Here is a 20,977-nt window from a genome sequence, read left to right on the forward strand (position 1 = left end):
CAATAAAACATCATTAAAGCAAAGAAAAATGAACAGATAAAATGTAAAATTCCTTAAGTTTTCATTGAAAAGTTTTGTCTACTATTTATTGTTTTGTTTCTACCACGGAGTATACACGAAGAACACACAACCAGGAGAATAAAGTTGCAATAATTATTATTTCCAAAATACAACTTTATTCTTACTTTAGTCTGAAGCTACCTCATGAGTTATAACAAGATTTATTTTCCCACTGGGATAAATAAAGTAGTTTTAAGTTTTGATTGAATTTCAATGAATTAATATTTGATCTGTTTATTTGGCTTTTCAGTTGTTAAATCTCCAGCAAACAAGGCAACAATTTGGTCGCGCCTGATTGGCCGCTCTGACAAAGAACGCGTTCATACGGAAATGACGTAAGGACGCCAAAGATGGCGTGAGTTTCAAACCGTCCCGAGCTGAATGTTACAGTAAGTGTTTCTTACGGCTTACAGGGGCTGAGTTATGATGTGTGTCGTTAATGTTAATAGACATGAGGCGGTTTTATGGTTGTAAAAGGCGATAGCAGCTAAAAAGGCGGTTTAATGTTCCAAACATCCACGAAAACTTTGTGTTGTCGTTTCACTTCACCTTATCACCACTTCTTAATTCAAGTATATACATTTATTTGATGTCATGTTACAACTGGAAGTGTTAGAAAAGCTATTATTAAAGTTAACATGTTGAGATTTATTCGTGGTACATAGAACCGTTCAGGAGCGCAGTGATTAGCCTTCAGGTAAAAATGGCGACCGCATTGAAACTCGTTATTATCGCCGAATTAAACAGCGGATCAGAAACCTTCAGTAGATTAGTCTCTTTTTAATATATCTATTCCACAACCAGAGTTATAAAGTGATTAATTCTTATAGCGCAGTTTTTTAAATGGAGATCGTTGCAGAGAGACGTTCGAAGTTGGCAGTCTGTTGCCAAGGTAACGGCAGCCTCAGCCAATCCCGTGCCGTCTGGGTCTCAGAGGTTGCAGCAACAACATCAACATGGAGTCAGTCAGTCCTCTGGGAGGGAAAACTGGAGCATTTCAGCTGATGGCCACTGGATCTGTTCATCCTGGATATCACTAACCACACCAGGGGAAAAACAGACAAAAAACACACAAATAGTACAGTCCCACAGGGAGGTTAACGTAACTATCTAAACCCCGCTGTTAGTGACAATTTTATTATTATTTTTATATTCAAAGTGTCTCTGGGAACTTTGATTTTGACTTTTAGATAATCAGATTACAATAAATAGGATTTATCTATATTTTAAATGTATTTTAGACCAATAATAGCACAATTATAAGTTGCATAAGGCTGGGATTTGAACCTGTGACCTTTTGCTGTGCAGCCCAGTTGTGTTTAATTACTTTACAGTATGTTTTTCTGCCTGGACACAGTCTCCTGCTGTGGAGATGGTTTTTAAAACATTATGCATCTCACTTTTTTTTTTTTTTTTTTACAGTTTCGCTACTTACTCCACTTATTGTTTAAATTTTGCCTGCAGAAGGAAAATAATTGTGTTGGAGACATGCAGCGCAGACCAGCGGATCGGAGCAGAAAGCCCGACTGGAGCCAGAGAGCATAGAGGAGAACCAAAGACCCCAAGGCAAAATTAACCCAGACTTTATTAATATACACAACAAACTGCTGTTAAAATGAAGATGTTTAAAACAGATGAAAAGAAAAAAAAAATACCTAAAAAATTAATTTGAAATTGATCAATTCAAGTTAATTCAAGCAAACATTGATCTGAAAATATTTTTACTTAGTCATTGAAAAATGGATATATAATAAGGTAATGATAAGCTTTGTGTTTCCTTCAGGAGGCGAGAGAGGAAGAGGAGGAGAAGAGGAAGGAGCCGGAGGAGGAGTGATGAAGAGGACTGTAAGGGAGAGGAGCGCGTCCTCAGAGAGGAGGGACATCAGCCAGGAGTCCAGAGAGCTCAGATGGAGGCTCAACCAGCTGGAGAAGGAGAATCTGAAGCTTTCAGTGCGCCACAACCAGGAGGTGAGGCTGCAGCGCCCTCCAGTGGCCGAGATAAGAATAACAGATCAGCAAAAACTGAACTCTGCCACCATGAAAACTCATATTATACAAATCATTTCTACTGTTCCTTCTGTGAAAATAATATTTTCACAGAAAAAGCAGGAAAAATAAGAAAAATGTGAGTATTTTATTTTATTGTTGGTCATGTAGGTTGTTATTTAGCCTACATACATCATCACTTCTCTGCTACTGGGTCCATTTCCTCCAGTGATTTACCAGAATATCAGGTTTGTACATTTATATTATTGGTTTATGTGTGTGTGTGTATTCAGGTGTGTTTCCTGCAGGCGGAGGTGGCCCGTTTTCGCTCCTTCATGGAGCGCGGTGAGGCTCAGCGAACGAAGCTGCAGTTCCAGCTCGCTGCCAGCCGCAGAGAGAGCAACCGGGTCGCCGAGCTCGACCGGGACAGAACCGCTCTGACAGGTGAACAAATTAAACAAAGGAAGAGAACAGAAGTGGAGGACAGCAACACCTTCTGCAGCTCAGATGATCGAAAACATGCTGCAGCACTTCTGACTGTGTTCAGTTTATTATTATTCATGTTGCAGAGAAATCAGCAGAGCTGCAGCAGACCATCGCAGAGCTGCGGAAAACTCTGCAGGTCAGCCAGCAGGCCAGGCAGGACGACCAGCAGGCGGTGGAGGAAAGGGACCAGCTGATCCAGAACTTCAGCTCCGAAAATCAACGGCTGCACCAACTGCTCCAGGTCAGAAAACCAGCAGCAGCACCAACTGCTCCAGGTCAGAAAACCAGCAGCAGCACCAACTGCTCCAGGTCAGAAAACCAGCAGCAGCACCAACTGCTCCAGGTCAGAAAACCAGCAGCAGCACCAACTGCTCCAGGTCAGAAAACCAGCAGCAGCACCAACTGCTCCAGGTCAGAAAACCAGCAGCAGCACCAACTGCTCCAGGTCAGAAAACCAGCAGCAGCACCAACTGCTCCAGGTCAGAAAAAGAGCACACTGTGCAGGAAGCAGAGGAAACTCAAACCACTTTGAGTAGTGTAGTAGTAGTAGAAGAAGAAGAATACACCAGTCCTGCTGTTCAGGAACAAGTCGGTTCAAAGTGCTTTATGGTATAAAAACATAATGCAGTCAGCAATTATGAAACAAGCAAGTAATGTTGCATTTTATCCAAAGCCTTCATCTGAATTATAAAGCAAAAACATGTCGAATATGCTGGTTAATGTTCCAGTTATTAATCAGAGATAACACTGGTGAGTTTTAGCCTTGATTTAAAGGAACTCAATGTTTCTTCTGTTTTGCAGTTTTCTTGGGAAAAATTGTGTTGCAGCAAATTTGTAAAAGCCTCTGACTGAAGATTGTTGGTGTTAACATCTCAACATCCAGGCAACAGAGATAATATTAAATCATGATGTCGTCTGCATAAGGATGTACTTCATTCCTACCATTACTAATCCCTGAAAACCAAAAACTGAACTGACTTTTACACCATTAGCTCTAAACAGAAAATTCTCTCAAAGAGACAGAAACATAAAACATTTGAAGCTGCTGTGGCGTAAAATTTAACCACAAAAGTAACTCTAGTAGAGACCAAAATATCCAGGATTTAGCTGCTTATGTTCAGACGGTCGGTTCTGTTCTGTAGGACCAGCAGGTGGCTGTGGAGGCATCTGAGAGGAAAATGACCGACCTGCTGCGGGAGAGACAGAAGGAGGCGGAGGAAAACAGACGGCTAGCCGAAGAGCTGAAGAGCTGCAGGAGAGGAGCGGCAGGGAGAAGGAGGTGAGGCGGACCGACGCTTCCTGCCGCTCTGCAGATGGAGGATGACAAAGATGGAGGATCATGTTTGGTGTCCTCCAGATCGCAGAGGAGAAGGTGAAGCATCTGGAGGCGAACATGGAGGCGGAGAGAACGGCTCACCTGGAGTCCAGGAGCAACCTGGAGGTCAGAAGGTTAAACGACTGCTGGTGTCAGTCATTGAGGAAAAGGTTTCCTCTGGTAGCAACAGAAACATGAAACACAATAAAACAAGCAGCTTAAAAAGCTTTAAACTACTGCCTGAATAATAACAGCAAAAATGGTTGAATTAAAAATGTTGCTTCTTTTGTGGTTTCAGGTTAAAATGTGATTCATTAATTACAGACTCCAGTACATAGAGACTATATGCAGAGGTTTATAGACGTCCTATCTGTCTGACTGCCTCTGTGTGGCCCCTAGCTGCAGGTTCGGGACCTGGAGGCAGCGGTAGCAGTGGAGCAGTCCAGCCAGAAGGAGGCGCAGTGCAACCTGGAGATGCTGCGAACGCACTTCAGAGAGCTGGAGAGCTTACAGCCTGGAGAGGGAGAGGAGGGGTCACACTGACCACGCTCTGGAGCGGTGAGCGCCGCAGCATGGAGGCACCACTACGCTACTGTGCTATGCTGCTATGCTGTGTCGCTCTGCTATGTTGCCAAACCACTCTGCTAGGCTACGCTAATTAGTTATGCTGCTATACCACCTGTAAGGGTCTGCTGCTATGCTACACACTGCTATGTTACTTGCTGCTAGGCTACATGGTGCTACGCTGCTTGCTGCTAGGCTACATGCTGCTAGGCTACATGCTGCTATGCTAGGTGTCCTCAGTCATCCCTCATTTCTAAACAGTTTATCACCTTTACTTTCTGTTAAATATTTATTTCCATAACATTTTTTCCACATTGGCCTTTATGCAGCCTGCAGACAGAGTTCAATCACTGCAAGACTGAGATGGCGGTTGCCTTGGAAACCGAGAGGAAGGCAACCTCTGACCTCTCCAAAAAGCTTGAGGAGGGGAAGAGTCAACTTGGCAAAACGCAGTTGTTGCTGCAGCAGGTAACAGAGAGCAGATTGGAGACGTTTGGACAACCTGACCCCCTACCTGGTGTCTCGCGTCCTCCATGGGGGTCCCGACCCCCATGTTGAGAACCCCTGGCTCTAAAGCGGCCATGTTTTCCTCTGTTCAGGCGGTAGCGCAGCGTTCTGAAACAGAGGATGCCTTCCACAGCTTCCTGCAGCAGATCACCTCCCTGCTCGGCACCACGGCTCAAAGCACAGCACAACCTGCAAAGCATGATGGGAAACCGAGTCCGACTGAGATCCTGCAGCTGCTGGCGGTCACTCTGAGCACCAAGCAGCACAGACTGGAGGAAACCACCCTCCAGGTCTGGAACGGGTCCACTCAGAGCAACCCGCCGCCTTCCTCCCAGAAACCTGATCTCCGTTTCTCCTTCAGGTCCAGGATCTGCTGGCGGCGACCCAGAAGCTCCACCAGGAGAACCAGCTGCTCCAGCAGCTGACCTCAGAGCAGCAGAAACAAATTGGTGTAAGGCTGGTGTCGGTTCTGACTGGACCACATAACGAGGTTCTGGAGCAACAAATTATGGTCCAAACCATTTTACGGGTTTAATTACCTTAATACAACAGATTGTCATTATTATGTCAGTTCTTTAGTCAAAATGAGGATTAAAATCAGATGATATTAATTTTCAGTCTGATTTAAAGGATTTTGGTTGGACTTCACTGATCTAGACATATTTTAAAGTTTCAGGGAGACGACAAACATTTAGGCTAAAGATGAACTTTTCTCCCTGTCCACCAGGAGGTGCAGCAGGCGCTGGGCCAGCTGCAGGACGAGGCCTCTGATTGGTCGATGCAGAACGCAGCGCTGCAGGAGGAGCTGCAGACAGTGAAGGAGGAGAGCAGAAAGGAGATCCGACAGATGAGAGAGGAGTTCAACAAGGAGTCAGCGGTGATTCACTTAGTGTTCAGCAACGGTTCCACTTCCTGCAGAGGAACGGTTCCACTTCCTGCGGAGAAACGGTTCTGCTTCCTGTACAGGAAAGGTTCTGCTTCCTGCGGAAGAACGGTTTCATTTCCTGCGGAGAAACGGTTCCGCTTCCTGTGGAGGAACGGATCCGATCTGATAAGATACAGGATCTCGGTTTCAGTCGACACATTTTTAATAATACAGCAAAAGAGTTTGTTATATTTGCACATTATATAATTTATAAAATACATTTTTTCAGTGTTCTAGGATAATAATCCTAAATAATGGAACAAGCACGTTTTCATCAATATTTAAAAAAAAATCACCAAATTATTTAAAGTGGAGTGCTTTTATTTTGGTGAGTTTTTTCTTGTGTGGTCCTGTTAAAACCAGACTGACCTTTGAACTCGGCTCCATCAGAATCAGTTTTCACTCTCTGTGTGTTCAGGTCCGCCTGGCCTTCCTGCACCGCCTCAACCAGCGCCTGCTGACCGGCTGCGTCCTCACCCAGCCGCCCCACGGCATTCTGGGAGACTTCACCTGGAGGGAGCTGTGTGATGTCATCAGCGAGCAGGTGGAGCAGATGACCTCTGACCTGCATCAGGCCAAGGACAAGGTGAAGCTGGAACTGGATTCCAGACAAAACGGATCCAAATTATTTTTCTCTTGCTTCTTTTCACCGTTTCAGCTCAACAGTTCGGTTTCTTCTTCTCTGTGCAGATCGCTCACCTGCAGAGTGTTTGTGAGAAGAAGAGTGTGTGTGTGTGCGAGCTGAAGCGCAGCCAGGAGTGTGTGTTGACTAGCCTGCAGGAAAACATGAAGAGGAGAGAGGAGACATGGAGCCAGCAGCACACACACACCGTCAACCAGCTGCAGAACCAGCTGCAGGTAACACACACACACACACACACACACACACACACACACACACCCCCACACACACACACACACACACACACACACACACACACAGGAGGTGTGATGAAGCTGATGTGCAGTCAGCTGAGTCTCCCTGCAGCAGAAACTTTTCATCTGAAAATTATTTCAGCCCAAAAATCTGATTGATGGAAGGAAGTTGACGTTGCTTTTTGCTAACGCAGGATTTTCTGCAAGGTTGGTCAAATTTTGGTGTCCAGGAAGTCTGAAATGTAATTAATGCAAACATTGTACAACCAAACATTTAGTTTAATCTTTGCTCATTCTGAGAATCTCTGGCTGCATTCAGTCATCATTTCTCTGCGGTTTGTTGTTTAATTTGACTTTGCTAATTAAAAACGTCAGTTAGCCTAGAAAAAAAACCCAAATTACATGACAAAAACCGCAGATTAAATTCCAACGTTCAACAAAAACACAAAATAAATAAAATAACCAAAACAAAAAGAGCAAAACATTAAATTCATGCAAATGGAAATTATTGAGCTCGTTTCAGTTTATCATACGATTAGTTAATTTATTGATTATTGTGATGATAATGTGACAATAAATGCCCACCATTACGTCATGTTGAATAATAACACATTTTATTTGTGTTTTCTTGACACTTTAGGACAAATTAGAAACTAATTAAATCAATTAGAAGCTACAACAATAAGAATAATGAAATCATCTGATATAATCTGATTGTTCTGAATATTGATTTGATCATAAATCTCTTGTTTGTCGTCTCCTGCAGATGTGTCGCTCTCAGTGTGACGCCCACAGGGACCGCGTCTGCTCCCTGGAGCGCCTCTGCTCCTCGCTGACCTCCGACCTCTCCCGGAGCCGGAGGGAGTGGTCGTCCCTGTCGGCGGCCTGCGCCCTGCTGGCGGGCGCCCTGAGGCACGCCCGCGGCTGCGTGCGCTCCCTGTCCGAGCAGAAGGCGGTCCTGGGCCGGCGGCTGGCCGAGCGGGAGCGGCTGGAGCTGGAGGTCCGGAAGCTGGCCGACGCGCTGGGCGGCGAGCGGACGGAGGAGGAGGAAGAGGAGGAGCGCGGAAGGAGGGCGAGGAGGAGGTGGAGGAGCGGCGCGGGCGCCGTGATGGCGGTGAACCGGTGGACGGCTCTGAGGAAGGAGAGCGAGGTGCTGCTGCGGCTGGAGAGGAGCGGCGGCAGCGTCTGCGTGTGTGGAGCGCCGCGTACGGCGGCCCGGAAGGGTCAGTTCACCTCGCAGGCTGTGAATACTTCAGGGTTTCTCATTAGAGTTCAGTTTTATTTCATTATGAGCCTCAATTTGTCTGATTCAGGTAGTTTTTACAATATGCTGGCTGTTTTCATTATTAGTTAAATATTGTTTAGTTTCAGTTTAGTTCTTATTATTCATAGCCAGACCTGTGGGAATAAATCAATTAACTGCATCATGAACAAGATCAATAATTTCATTTGTATAATTTAATGTTTTTCTGTGTGGATGATAAAGTTTTTCAGTCTAAACATTTTGTTTACAAAAACGTCATAATTCATTTTAATTTTAGTTTTTGTTTGTTTAAATTGTCTCCCAGTTTCAGGTTTCTATATTCATTAGAATTTAAAACTTATTGATCTTTTAGTGAATTTAGTGATCTTTAGTTTGCATTTTTACCATTATATTAGTTAAAAATTGCTTCAAAACAACAACATTATCATTCTGGGACAGTTGATCTATAAAAATATATATATTTATAAATATTTTATGAGAAGCAGGTTTTCATTGTTTGACAGGAGCTGAAGTTCCTGAAGGAGTTTTGTTTCGCTGGCTTCGCTCTAAAAGCCTCTCCACCATCATTCTGTCCTCCATGGTCGACCTGCAGGGGGCGCTGGTGACTCAGGTAACCATCCTGTTTATGTGAGTTATCGTCCAATCAGGAGCTCCCCTCAGAGCCCGCCTCTCTCTCCAGACTCCTCCCCCGCTCATGTCATGGCCGCCGCTCGCTCCGGGTTCTCCCGCCTCCTGGACCAGCTGCTGGACCAATCAGCTCGCAGTGTTTCCTCCGGTTCGGCTGAGCGGATGGCAGAGCGCTCCTCCCTGAAGGTAGAGGTTCGGACTTTGGTTCTGCAGAACCTCTCTCTCCGCTGACCTCATGTCCCTCCGCCAGACTCTGGTCTCCGGCCTCCAGCAGCACTTCCTGCTCTTCAGCCAACGGCTGCACTCCGCCGAGGTGGAGAGGCGGAGCCTGCGGCTGGAGGTGACCCACCTGAAGAAAGGGCTGCAGCAGGAGCGGGCGGAGCTGGTTCTGATGGTGAGTTTGGAGGAGGACTGGGTTCTGTTCAGACAGCCGCTGCGTGTCTGACGTTGTGTTTCTGTGCTCAGGTTCCGACGGAGCGATTCCAGACCGCCTGCGAGGAGCTGAGGCTCTCCCTGAACCGAGAGCAGGAGGCGCAGGAGCTGATCCAGGAGCAGAGCAGGCAGCTGCAGCTGCTGCAGCACCGGGTCGACAAGCTGGCCTCGGAACAGAACACTGGCCCAAAGCAAACAGGTACGCAGCCAGACAGGTGGAGAGCAGAACAGGGGGAGAGCAGAACAGGTAGCGCCTAACATCCTGGGTAGTTTCTGAGATCAGCAGTAACTTTTGAAATACATTTACTTATCAGAGTGTTTTTCCTATGCTGTTTCGATACTGTGTAGTATCGATACTGTGTAGTATTGATACTGTGTAGTATCGATACTGTGTAGTATCGATACTGTGTAGTATTGATACTAATGATGCTCTGATTCTGATATCTGAGGTTCAGTTTCAGTCGATTCGGATCCGATACAAAGAAACGTCCCTGAACTTGTTTCTGTTTTAAAGAGACGTAATTGGTCTAATTTACAGCACATTTATAAAGTATTCTCTGTATTTTTTACTTGGTGGAAAAACAAAGTAACCAGATCTGTGTGGAGAAAAAAGATTTTCTGTTTGACTCGTTTATGAAGAAACATGTTCACAGGTCTGAGTACGGGAGGAACCGGGTTGGGTGGAAATTATGAAATAAATAAAAATCAGCTTTTTTCAGTCATGCGAAGCAGCGCTATGCAACTATGTGCAAGACGTTTTCACAAACCAACTTCAGCTGTTTGTTCTCTGATCGTAGCGTCCATGTGAGGAATATCTGGTTGTGTATCGCAGAGTTTCCATCTGATGGCTTCTTCACTGCGTTCTTCAGCTCCAGTGGAGAACTTATTATATTTTTATCTGCAAAGTGTCACCCTTTGACGTTTGACGTTGCCGGTAGAAACATCAGTTTAAAGGAAGTTGCAGCCTTTACTAGAGCAAGGATTCACAACAAGAACATGTTTCTTGCTGAGTTTGTTAGAGCAGAGATCAGAGAGCGCCACCTTCAGGAAGCTGTCAGCGTTTCTCCTTTAAATGTCGCCTCATTTCTCCATCAGCTGAGCCGTAAAGAGAGCTCCCTGAGGATTCTGGGTAAGCAGCTGGCAGGCGTCCAGAAGGAGAAGAGGCAGCTGGAGCAGCAACTACAGAGAGCCGAGGAGCAGCTGAGGGACGCACTCAGGTAACACAGGAGAGGAGAGGAGAGGAGAGGAGAGGAGAGGAGAGGAGAGGAGGAGGAGAGGAGAGGAGAGGAGAGGAGAGGAGAGGAGAGGAGAGGAGAGGAGAGGAGAGGAGAGGGGAGGGGAGGGGAGGGGAGGGGAGGGGAGGGAGGGGAGGGGAGGGGAGGGGAGGGGAGGGGAGGGGAGGGGAGGGGAGGGGAGGGGAGGGGAGGGGAGGGGAGGGGAGGGGAGGAGAGGATTGTCTTGTCTGATGTGGTTGTTATGCCAGCTGGGGGAGTTGGCATAAAGTTCTCCTGAGCAAGCATGAGGCGACAGTGGAAAGGAACAAATGGATTTTAACAGCAGAGACCTGAGAGGCATCCTGACTCGGTGCGAGGGCCGGAGGCAGAAACTATCAAGAAGTCGTTGTCTTGAGAAAAGCATGAGGGGAAATGTTTGTTCCTATCTGTGATAGTTTTGGAGAATCGCTGTGGAAAACAAGCCAATTCTCGCCATCAGTTTAACCAAAGTGAGTTTTCTGATGCTTTTCCAGGCGGCAGCAGTTCGTGGTTCGCTGCCTCAAAGCTGCAGAGTCGAGCTGCAAGCAGGTGAGCAGAGCCAAACCTTCACACACTTCCTGGAGAAACCCGGCCGGTGACACACTCCTGCACTCTGTCAGGTCAGAGAGAGTCTCGGCCTGTCACAGCACTCTGCCCCCGCTCAGCGGCGCCCCCTGCTGTTCACCATGGAGTACCTGAACATGAGCGAAGAGAAACACCTGATGGGAGCTCCTGAGGTGGCGGCGTGTCAGGTAGCAACGTGAAAACTACCAACCAAAGAATCCAGATATATAACAGAACTAAAACCTGCAGGGATTTTCAGCATGTTGTGTTTGGGCCGAACATTTCTGACAAAAGCTTAGGAATTATTTTCTAGACACTTCTAGAAAATAATTTCAAAGAAAATGTTTGAATTTGAAATTCAAAAGTGTCCAAGTTCTTGTAGAAAATTTCTGATATTAATCTAAAAATAAGATATTTTTTCTAGAAAATTTCCCAGATTTCTCTGGTTTTTGCCAGAATCTTACAAACAACATATTCGGCGTTGCACTGTAATACGACACCATAATACATTTTGCATGTTTGATATAGTAAAATAAAGCCGTCTTGTTTTCCTGTGGGCTCGATTGAATAAATGTATTTTTGTTTCAAAACATTTGCTATATTTAAAATGAGACAATTTGGATGCAGCGAAGTTTCAGTAAAACTGTCCAGATGAAGCTTTTGTTAAAACCTGGATTTGTAAACACGTTGCGTTTTCCGTCTGCAGAGCTTCCTGTCCGCCGTCTCGCAGCTCCACCAGGCCTGCTGCTCCCGCATGGACTGGCTGGAGCAGGAAGTCTCCGCCCACCACAGTCATGTGACCGCTCTGCGCGGCGAGCTGCAGGACGCCTGCCTCCGGGAAAACCTGGCCTTCATGCCCGTAAGACATCACCTTCAAACTGAAGCTTCAGGAACTAGTTCTTCCTTTTTACCTTTGGTTTTATATCTTTATTGATTTAAACAGGCAACAGGAAGTGGCTTTGCTTCCCACGTCACTGTTTAAAAAACAGAAAAGCTTTCAGATCTGAGCTGAAACCTGATAGCTGCACGTTTTACCAGAGCCTCTCCAGAACAATTCATTTTTAATCAGATTGATCAACTTTAACCAGTTTTGGAATAACATCTTAGAATTTGATTTTTGCAGCTTTTTAGGCTTATTGGAACAATTTTCACTCATTTCTACCCACATGAACATCAGTTTTAAATTTGTTTCTTTTTTTCCCACGTCAATCACATCCAGAGGGTTTTATTATCCTGAACACCTGGACAGATTAAACAACGACATCAAACTTGTTAAATATATGAAAACAGAAACCTTCATTCATGTTCCGCGTTGATGCCCTTTTATTTTCCAGTCTGTTTGGAATGAAGAGTCAGAATCTGTTGGTGTTTCTGTTTGAGGTGGACGCTCTTGCTGGACCGGAGGGCGACGAGGAGAAACGCGACTTTCTTCCTCTCTCTGGCTTCTCTGACAAGCCGGTCTCTAGAGAAGATGTGACCCGACTGTTCTGATCGGAAGCTGGAACAAAAACTGGCTCCTGCTTTCGGTTGATGTGGGATCAACCTGGAAGTTTCGCCTCCAGGAAGCGTGAATCAGCCTGTGGAGGTTCCTGCTTCCAGTACCAGAAAACCAAACATTTCACTCTCACCTCTTTCTGTTATTTAAATGTCAGTTTAACTTCATGCGATTTTTTATTAACAGACGACAACAAATGAATCCCTAATTCAAAATGAGAAGGGAAAAGTGGGTAAAAAAGGAAAAGAAGGCAAATTCTGGGAGAGACAGGAAGCTGAAAAAACAGACGAATGAAACAAAGTCAGGAAGACACAAAACAAGAAAAAAACAAAAAAGATAAAACATATTTGAGAAGTTGTTGAGTTTTTAAACCTGCTGAGATAATAAAGAGAATAGAAATGAAAGAAATAAAGTCAAGAAATGAAATTCTCCTAAAAAACAAAAAAATGACCAGGATGGAGAAAAGAAGCCGTGAGCGGTTATCAGACCCTAACCTTTAACCCCTAACCTTTAACCCCGGACCCTAGCCCAGACGGGCCGCGTCTGATTAAACCCATAATCAGTTTCATTAGTCATGATTTGAATTTTAGACCATAAAAATGTTAGAAATTGTTTCTGAACTCACAGCTTTGACGTTTGGGACGTGTCGTCTGTTGTTGGCGCCCCCTAGAGCCCAAACAATATTTAGCTTGATCAATTCTCAGACTTCAGATGACAAACAGAAAGCAGCTTTTCACCCAGAGGCCACGCCCACCTCCTCATGTCATCCCGTGTCAGAGGTTGAGTCGGCCATTTTGTGAAATAAACGGTTTAAAGTCAGGGAAACTCCTGGTGTTTGTAAAACGATCCTCTGCCTGATCCTCGTCAATTGGACCAATTGATCTGATTATCTGTTTTTCTCCTGCTAGCGCTAGGCTAGCATGGTTGTATTTACCCAGAATGCCCTGCACTGTGGTTCAATTCCTGCTTTTGGAGAAGTCTCCGGTCCGCTTCGAGTTCACATTTGCATTTGAAGCAAACTATAGTTCAACTGAACCCAGACGGGTCAGAGTTCACTTTTTGTTTTTACGATCTGGACTTTCTATGCAAACGGACTGGAGTTGGACGGAACCGGACTGAACGGGACTCCCGTTAAAGTTTCATCAGAGAAGCCTAAGATCCATCTGAAGCGTTCCCAGTCCTCAGGGAAACACCAAACCACCTGATCAGGATTTATTTCTGATTGAAGTCGGAGCGTTTGATTCTGCTGAGTCAGCACTCAGACGCGGCGCCCCAAGCCGCCGCCGCCGCGTCTCCAGATGAGACGATCTGCTCACGACAGACGAAGGTCCCATCGCTCGCTCTGCTCCGGGCCAGGATGCCGCATCAGCTGCTGAGGGACACGCACAGCGCCGCTGACTCAGCTGGAAACCCGTTTCCTCCCCTGGAGCCTCAACATGTCTCCTCCAGTCAGAGCATCACTCACCTCAGCATTCTGCAACTGGAACAGACGACAGAACCAGGGTTCAGGTCAGACCTGGACCTGATGACTGGTTTAAACCAGTTTATACTGGTTTAAACTGGTGTATACTGTCTAAACTGGTCTAAACTGGTTTATACTGTCTAAACTGGTTTAAATTGGTTTAAACTGGTTTATACTGGTTTACACTGGTTTATGCTGGTCTAAACTGGTTTATACTAGTTTATACTGATCTAAACTGGTTTATACTGGTCTAAACTGGTTTAAATTGGTTTAAACTGGTTTATACTGGTTTACACTGGTTTTATGCTGGTCTAAACTGGTTTATACTGGTTTATACTGGTCTAAACTGGTTTATACTGGTCTAAACTGGTTTATACTGGTCTAAACTGGTTTATACTGGTCTAAACTGGTTTATACTGGTCTAAACTGGTTTATACTGGTTTATATTGGTCTAAACTGGTTTATACTGGTCTAAACTGGTTTATACTGGTCTAAACTGGTTTAAACTGGTTTATACTGGTTTAAACTGGTTTATACTGGTCTAAACTGGTGTATACTGGTCTAAACTGGTTTATGCTGGTCTAAACTGGTTTATACTGGTTTAACTGGTTTATACTGTTTAAACTGGTTTATACTGGTAAATTGGTTTAAACTGGTTTATACTGGCTAAACTGGTTTATACTGGTCTAAACTGGTTTATACTGGTTTATACTGGTTTATACTGGTTTAAACTGGTTTATACTGGTCTAAATTGGTTTAAAAACTGGTCTAAACTGGTCTAAACTGGTTTATACTGGTCTAAACTGGTTTATACTGGTCTAAACTGGTTTAAACTGGTTTAAACTAGTTTATACTGTCTAAACTGGTTTAAACTAGTCTAAACTGGTTTATACTGGCTTAAACTGGTTTATACTGGTCTAAACTGGTTTAAAGTAGTTTATACTGGCTAAACTGGTTTATACTGGTTTATACTGGTCTAAACTGGTTTATACTGGTTTATATTGGTCTATACTGGTTTATTACTGGTCTAAACTGGTTTATACTGGTCTAAACTGGTGTAAACTAGTTTATACTGGCTAAACTGGTCTAAACTGGTTTAAACTAGTTTATACTGGCTAAACTGGTTTATACTGGTCTAAACTGGTTTAAACTAGTTTATACTGGTTAAACTGGTTTAAACTAGTTTATACTGGTTAAACTGGTTTACTGGTCTAACCTTATTTACACTGGTTTAAACTAGTTTATACTGGTCTAAACAGGTTTAAACTGGTCTAAACTGGTTTAAACTGGTTTATACTGGCTTAAACTGGTTTATACTGGTCTAAACTGGTTTATACTGGTCTAAACTGGTTTAAACTTGTTTAAACTGGTTTATACTGGCTTAAACTGGTTTATACTGGTCTAAACTGGTTTAAACTGGTTTATACTGGTCTAAACTGGTTTATACTGGTCTAAACTGGTTTAAACTGGTTTATACTGGTCTAAACTGGTTTATACTGGTCTAAACTGGTTTATATTGGTCTAAACTGGTTTATACTGGTCTAAACTGGTTTAAACTGGTTTATACTGGCTTAAACTGGTTTATACTGGTCTAAACTGGTTTATACTGGTCTAAACTGGTTTATACTGGTCTAAACTGGTTCAAACAGGTTTAAACTGGTATAAACTGGTTTATACTGGTTCAGAGTTCAATCAGTTAATGAAGTGAGTTCACATGTTGGGAACCATCAGTAGTTTTTACTGGTTTTGTTAAAAATGTTTTCCTCTCAGAAACAATTTTGTCTTAAATTGTAACATGAGATAAACTGAACCTCCACCTGTTATTTTAACTTTATTCTTAATATTTATTCTCATATTATTGCGATTTTATTCCAGTATTGTTTCCACTTTATTCTCAAACCATTTTATTCTCATACTTTAATTTTTCCCTTAAATCTCCGTCATAAAGATTAAAGCTCATGCCTCAAGTGGAAGTTTTTCTCGTCCTTCATCCGTAGCGTTTCGCCTGCGGCCCTCTGAGCCGTTGGCTCTCCTGTCGTTTCTTGGAGTCCCTCAGGGACACCTGGCTGTTTTCTTCTTCTTTCTCCGGAGAAGATTTGCTGGTTCAGCAGGAAGCGTTCACTCCCATCAAGCTGCCGCTGCAGCAGATTAGGCTTTAATTTGCGATGAGGCAGCAGCCTCCTCTGTTGGAGTCTGAACGCCGCCTGAATCCTCCTGAGGATAATCCTGAAACAAAGCGGCGCCGCGGCTCGCAGTGACACTAAAAGACGCGCTGCAGCTCCGCCTGCTGCTGCTGCAGCAACACGGAGCCTTTATGTGGAGACACAGATTTACATCAACATCAGGTCACGTCCTCGTCTGGAGACGCTCCGAGACGCCAAACTGACAGGAGAAAGGAGCCGCAGTGACACTCCTCCACCTACAGAACCGGGCCTGAGCGCCGCCATGGGCCCATTAAGCCCCAGTGGACCAAATTAACCCGGAGAGACGTTTATTCTGCTCGGCTTTAAGGTCTTTACAGGATTTAGGTCTGAAACCAACACAGAAACACTTCAGTTGATTCTGACTCAAATCCTCATTCTGCTCAAAGTTTTTGGTTTGGTGGCAAAAACTGTCCGAGTCCAGAAGTCCGAGCTGGTAGTCGGAGTTTCGGGTCCAAATGACAAAAACAGCCGAGAAAAAAGTCAGAAACGTTTCAACTTTATCCTCAGAGTGTTGCACCTTTATTCTCATATTATTGACTCTATTCTATTACTGATAGCAGAATATTACCACTTTATTCTTGGAATTTTATTTTTTTTGCGTTCTTAGTTCTGCCTAAATAATCTGCAAGCTGCAGGTGTGAACTTTGACCTTTCTCCATGTTTCATGCCTGTGGTAAGGCACAGACCCAGCAGTGGACGGCAGAATTTGCTGCATCAGAAATTCTTCAGAAAATGTTTCCGTCTTTTTAGAGCATCAACTCTTTATTTGAAAAACCCAAAAACATTTTTTTGAAAAATTGAGGGAATTATTTCAATTTTTGTTGTTTCCATCCATTTTTTCTGTGGCAATACTTCAAAATTTGCACGAACACGTCAAACTGTCCCGTCATTTTTGGAGGCTCACAGTGAAAATGCAAAATAAAGTCTCTGATGCAGTTTGATAGAAATAACCAGAGCTCTGTTAAAGGTTGGATTATTTCACATTTTGACTTAAAGTTTAATGGATTTGAGTCTTTTTTCAAAGAAAAATGACCAGATAGTCCAGTGTAAATAAATGAGCTGCTCTGTGACTTTTTTCCTTTCTTGCTTGAAGTTTAATGTGAAAAACGATTCTTTAAAAGTCCAGCAGGGATGAGGATGACGGTCTTTCATCCTCTGGTTTGAAGCTGATAGGATTAAAAGTCGAGAAGAGTTTTCTTTTCAGCGTCCCTCGATTTCCACCTTCAAACTTCTCTGTCATTAATAAAAGAGTGAAATTAAATCTGGAGCGCCAAAACAAAGCAGAGAACAAAAGGAATAACTCAGAGGTGCCAGCGTCCTGTTTTACTTCTGGATCTCCCTCAGGTTTTTTATTATTACTCCAGAAACTTTATTTTCCTCGCTGCTCCAGTTGTACCTGTGACAGCACACACACCTCGTCTTTAAACACACACCTCCCCCACCGCAGCGACTGAATCGGAGCCAAGTTGGCGTCGCTACAAAGAGGCAGCCTGCAGCTCCGTCAGTGGCACAGATACGGCGGGGCGGGACGGGGGCCCGGGGGGCCTGGGGGCCACTCCGAGTCTAAGAGCCTCTTCAAATGTTTGTAGTCATGTAAAATTAAGCTCAGGCGCCGCTGAAGCCGTCGGTTGAGGCGACAAATGACAAAAGTGACGGACAGGGAGGCGACACACATGTCACACACGTCCCTGTGGACCGAGACGAGATGTTGGCTTTAAAACGCAAATTAAAACCCAACAGACTCAGAAAAGCTCAGACTGAATCAAGAGAGAAGGATTTATTTTTAAAATGGTCAGAAAAATAAGAGGAGTGTCCAACGTGTGGCCCGGGGGCCGTTTGTGGCCCTCAGACTGGAGGCCTTCGCTTTGAACTTGGAAACTGCGGTCCAGAGGAGGAGCTGCGTCTTGTAGGCGGGGCTAAGCCCACCCAGGCATTTTGCACTGATGAATGGTTGCCATGGAGATTAAAGCAACACTACAGGTTTCTTTATAACATGATGTGAAAATCAAAAAAGTCTATTTTATATCATACTGGCCCTTTAAGAACATCAGAGTCTGTTTGTTGCACACCGGACCCAGACACTCCGGTTCTGTGAACCTAAAGCAGGAAAACTTTAGCCCCACTTTAATTCTGTTGTTTTCTCTGGTTCCTGTAATAAAATCTAATAAGTTTCCAGAAAGTCCGTGTTCTGAGAACCAGGACCAGGACGCTGGTCCCGCCCATCAGGTGATCCGGCGCTGCGTTTGAAGCCCGGCCCGCGGAGACGCTCTGATCCTGAACTGTGTCAGCGAGCGGCGGTGATTTCTGGCTGACGGGACGTTATCGTCTGATATTCTAATTAGTGCTACATCAAAACAGGAAGGAGGTCTGCGGCTCCCCGAGGACAGGATGCCTGTCCAACAACGCCTCTGTCTCTGTGAGTGTTTACCAGAACTTTTCCAGGTCATCTCATCTCAGCACCAAAGTCTGCTTTCTGAGGACAGCAGGTTCAAACAACATTCACTAGATTTCACACAAACTGCCTCCTCTGGAGCAGAAAGTCATGTTTTTATTGGATGGTTCCTGATTATTCCACCTCTGGAACAGAAAAGTCTTCACACTGATTAATGTCCCAAACTTTGTTTGTACCAATTTTCAGATGGATCGAAGAGCTTACAGACAGTTAAAGCTTAAATATGTGACTTTGAGCGAATCAGTATTGGATGAAACTGTCATCACGTTGTGGCAGATTATCTGAGTCCTCTGTCTTCTCCCAGCTCTAACTAGAAACAACCAATCAGAGCGCAGAGGCGGGTCTTAGCGCTGTCAGTCACCATCTCAAATAGCGCTGCCAGATTTTTCCCATCAGCAGATCCTGCTGCGAATGCTCTGCCATGATGATGCATAAATGAATTTCCTGTTATAATGAGTTGTTTCTCCAACATTTGCGCATTTAGTAGTGAGTACACCGGAATGATTGACAGCGCTGAGACCCTCCTCCTGGTTCTGATTGGCTGGTTTTGGAGCAGATGGCAATAGCAGCCCAGAGATTATGTCTCATAACAAACCTTCGCAACATGGTGAAAGTTTTAACAAATATTCAAAAACAGATTTTCTATCGAAGTGAAAGTCAGAAGTTTTCAGCATAAAGAGCCAAAACTGAGCCAGAAGTCAGGACAGAGAACAAGATAACGGAGCTGCATCCCTCAAACACTTTCTGCTCTGCTCTGGAGGAAACGCTGCCATGTGTTCGTCTGTTTCATCAGGAATTATAACCACCATCACTTCCCTGTACTGGAAGTGATGGTGGTAGACATTGAGCTGCTTCATTTTCATTAAAAACATGAAAAATTAGTATTTTCTAAACCTTTTGACCAGCAGTGACGACTGGGCTCTTCAACGTTTCATGTTTTCATCTCCTGATCCGACGCTGAGTCGTCATTTCAGATCACATGATGCGTTTTATTAAAACTGGGTTTAAATAATCGCTAATAAGCTTCATAAACTCAGTGAAATCTTTACATTTAAAACCAGGATTTCTGCTTTCCTCTGACTTCTGATCTCAAATCAACGTTTTCTGTTGTTGATCTGAAATCTGGAGCTTCAGTTATTTCATCTTTTTATGCTGGAATGTGAATCAGTATTTTCATCTGCAATCAAATCAAAGGAAAAACGTTAATAAACAAGTTTGGTTATGTTTTGGTTTTTGTCCAATCGTGTTCAGCTGCAGGGAGGAGTCGAGGCAAAATAAAAACCAGAACGTGTTCGAAGCTCAGATGAGGAAGAAACGTCCAGAGATGGAGAGGAGGAAGAGGAGGGAGCGACGAAGAGGCGAGGAAGAGGAGGAGGAAGAATAACCTGCAGTTTGATCGCGAAGCCAAAGAACTGGAAGAAAATTAGAAAATATTTCACAAGAATCTGCAGCTCTTCTTTCATCAGCTCAATAAAGGTAAAATTATAAAGAAGCTTCTAAAATACTATTTTTAAAACCTTCAAATTTCACAGTTTTACTTTTTTTATATAATTTTTTTTATTACTGTTTCAGTGAATTTAACAGTTTATAGAACATTTTCTGCATTTGTTTCTAAATTAACTGAATTTTTGTCCTGCATGAAAAAATGTGAGATTAAAAGTAAATTTAAGTAATTTAAAAATGAAAGTTGGATTTTTTTTTCATTTTCAGTTTTTACAGTAAAACGAATCAATAAATAAAAATGTTAGTGATCATCTGGATTTGTTTTATAGTGAAAGTAAATTTGCAGAAACAAGAATTTTAAAATACTTTCATTTTATTTTTTGAATTGTTAATTGATTTTATACAACTTTTACTTTTCATGTTATTTTAAATATTTAGGTGAAATAAATTTGCCTGATATTATGCTGAATCTGAGCCTGTAGATGTTAATTAATTTCTGTTTCATTTTCTCGTTTTCCAGCTGAAAGGTGAATTTGATCACTGCTGATGTTTGATTTTATTTTGCAGGATGAAGGAATGAGGACGACTCCGAATGCTCCGCAGGTAAACGTTAAAGTAACGCTGAAGTTTCTCTTTAACGTTTCACTAAAGGACAGAAAGCTGATCTGTGTCCGTCAGTCCGTCAGGTGCAGCGCGCCGTCCTGCAGCTGCGCCTCTTTTAAACCCGGAAAGGTCAAGCTGAGGTCATGTGATCGCTGCGGACACGGCTGGGTGGAGCACGGTAAAAACACGCAAACTTTATCAGTTCTAAATGCAAGAAGGAACAACGTCATCGAGTTCCACTACAACTAAACGTTTAAATCTTGTTGGTTGAATTAATTTGCTTCAGTTTTTAATTCCTGCTGATTTTACGTTTGCTTTAAAAACTCCTGCAACTAAAAAAGATGATGGAAGTTATGGTGAAAACGTTGTGAGAAATGTTTGCATATGAATGTTTTCAGAGCAGATTATGGTGGATTATAGACGTGAAACTTGTAGATTATTTTATTGCAGAGCTTTAAT

General features: G+C 43.7%; 1 protein-coding gene and 1 long non-coding RNA gene across 2 annotated transcripts; both read left to right on the plus strand.

Moving 5' to 3' along the window:
- Positions 1 to 399: 399 nt before the first annotated feature.
- Positions 400 to 13,851, plus strand: LOC129351458 (coiled-coil domain-containing protein 171-like). Its single transcript, XM_055020309.1, is given in 27 exon segments — positions 400 to 449; positions 1,525 to 1,640; positions 1,829 to 2,028; positions 2,340 to 2,490; positions 2,616 to 2,773; positions 3,675 to 3,777; positions 3,780 to 3,811; positions 3,890 to 3,973; positions 4,247 to 4,347; positions 4,349 to 4,405; positions 4,741 to 4,879; positions 5,011 to 5,208; positions 5,280 to 5,369; positions 5,646 to 5,795; positions 6,262 to 6,429; positions 6,534 to 6,701; positions 7,486 to 7,942; positions 8,487 to 8,584; positions 8,644 to 8,805; positions 8,807 to 9,004; positions 9,076 to 9,218; positions 9,220 to 9,241; positions 10,138 to 10,259; positions 10,790 to 10,844; positions 10,916 to 11,047; positions 11,566 to 11,718; positions 12,240 to 13,851. Coding segments are annotated over 27 exon segments (3,576 nt in total). The 5' UTR covers positions 400 to 441; the 3' UTR covers positions 12,351 to 13,851.
- A 4,400-nt stretch (positions 13,852 to 18,251) lies between these two features.
- LOC129351436 (uncharacterized) lies at positions 18,252 to 20,690 on the plus strand. Its single transcript, XR_008604734.1, has 4 exons — positions 18,252 to 18,436; positions 19,724 to 19,948; positions 20,483 to 20,518; positions 20,594 to 20,690. It is a non-coding gene; the product is annotated as an uncharacterized LOC129351436 (long non-coding RNA).
- Positions 20,691 to 20,977: the final 287 nt, after the last annotated feature.

The sequence above is a fragment of the Poeciliopsis prolifica genome, unplaced genomic scaffold (assembly GCF_027474105.1).
Source record: "Poeciliopsis prolifica strain line A6 unplaced genomic scaffold, Auburn_PproV2 SCAFFOLD066, whole genome shotgun sequence".
Lineage (NCBI taxonomy): Eukaryota > Metazoa > Chordata > Actinopteri > Cyprinodontiformes > Poeciliidae > Poeciliopsis > Poeciliopsis prolifica.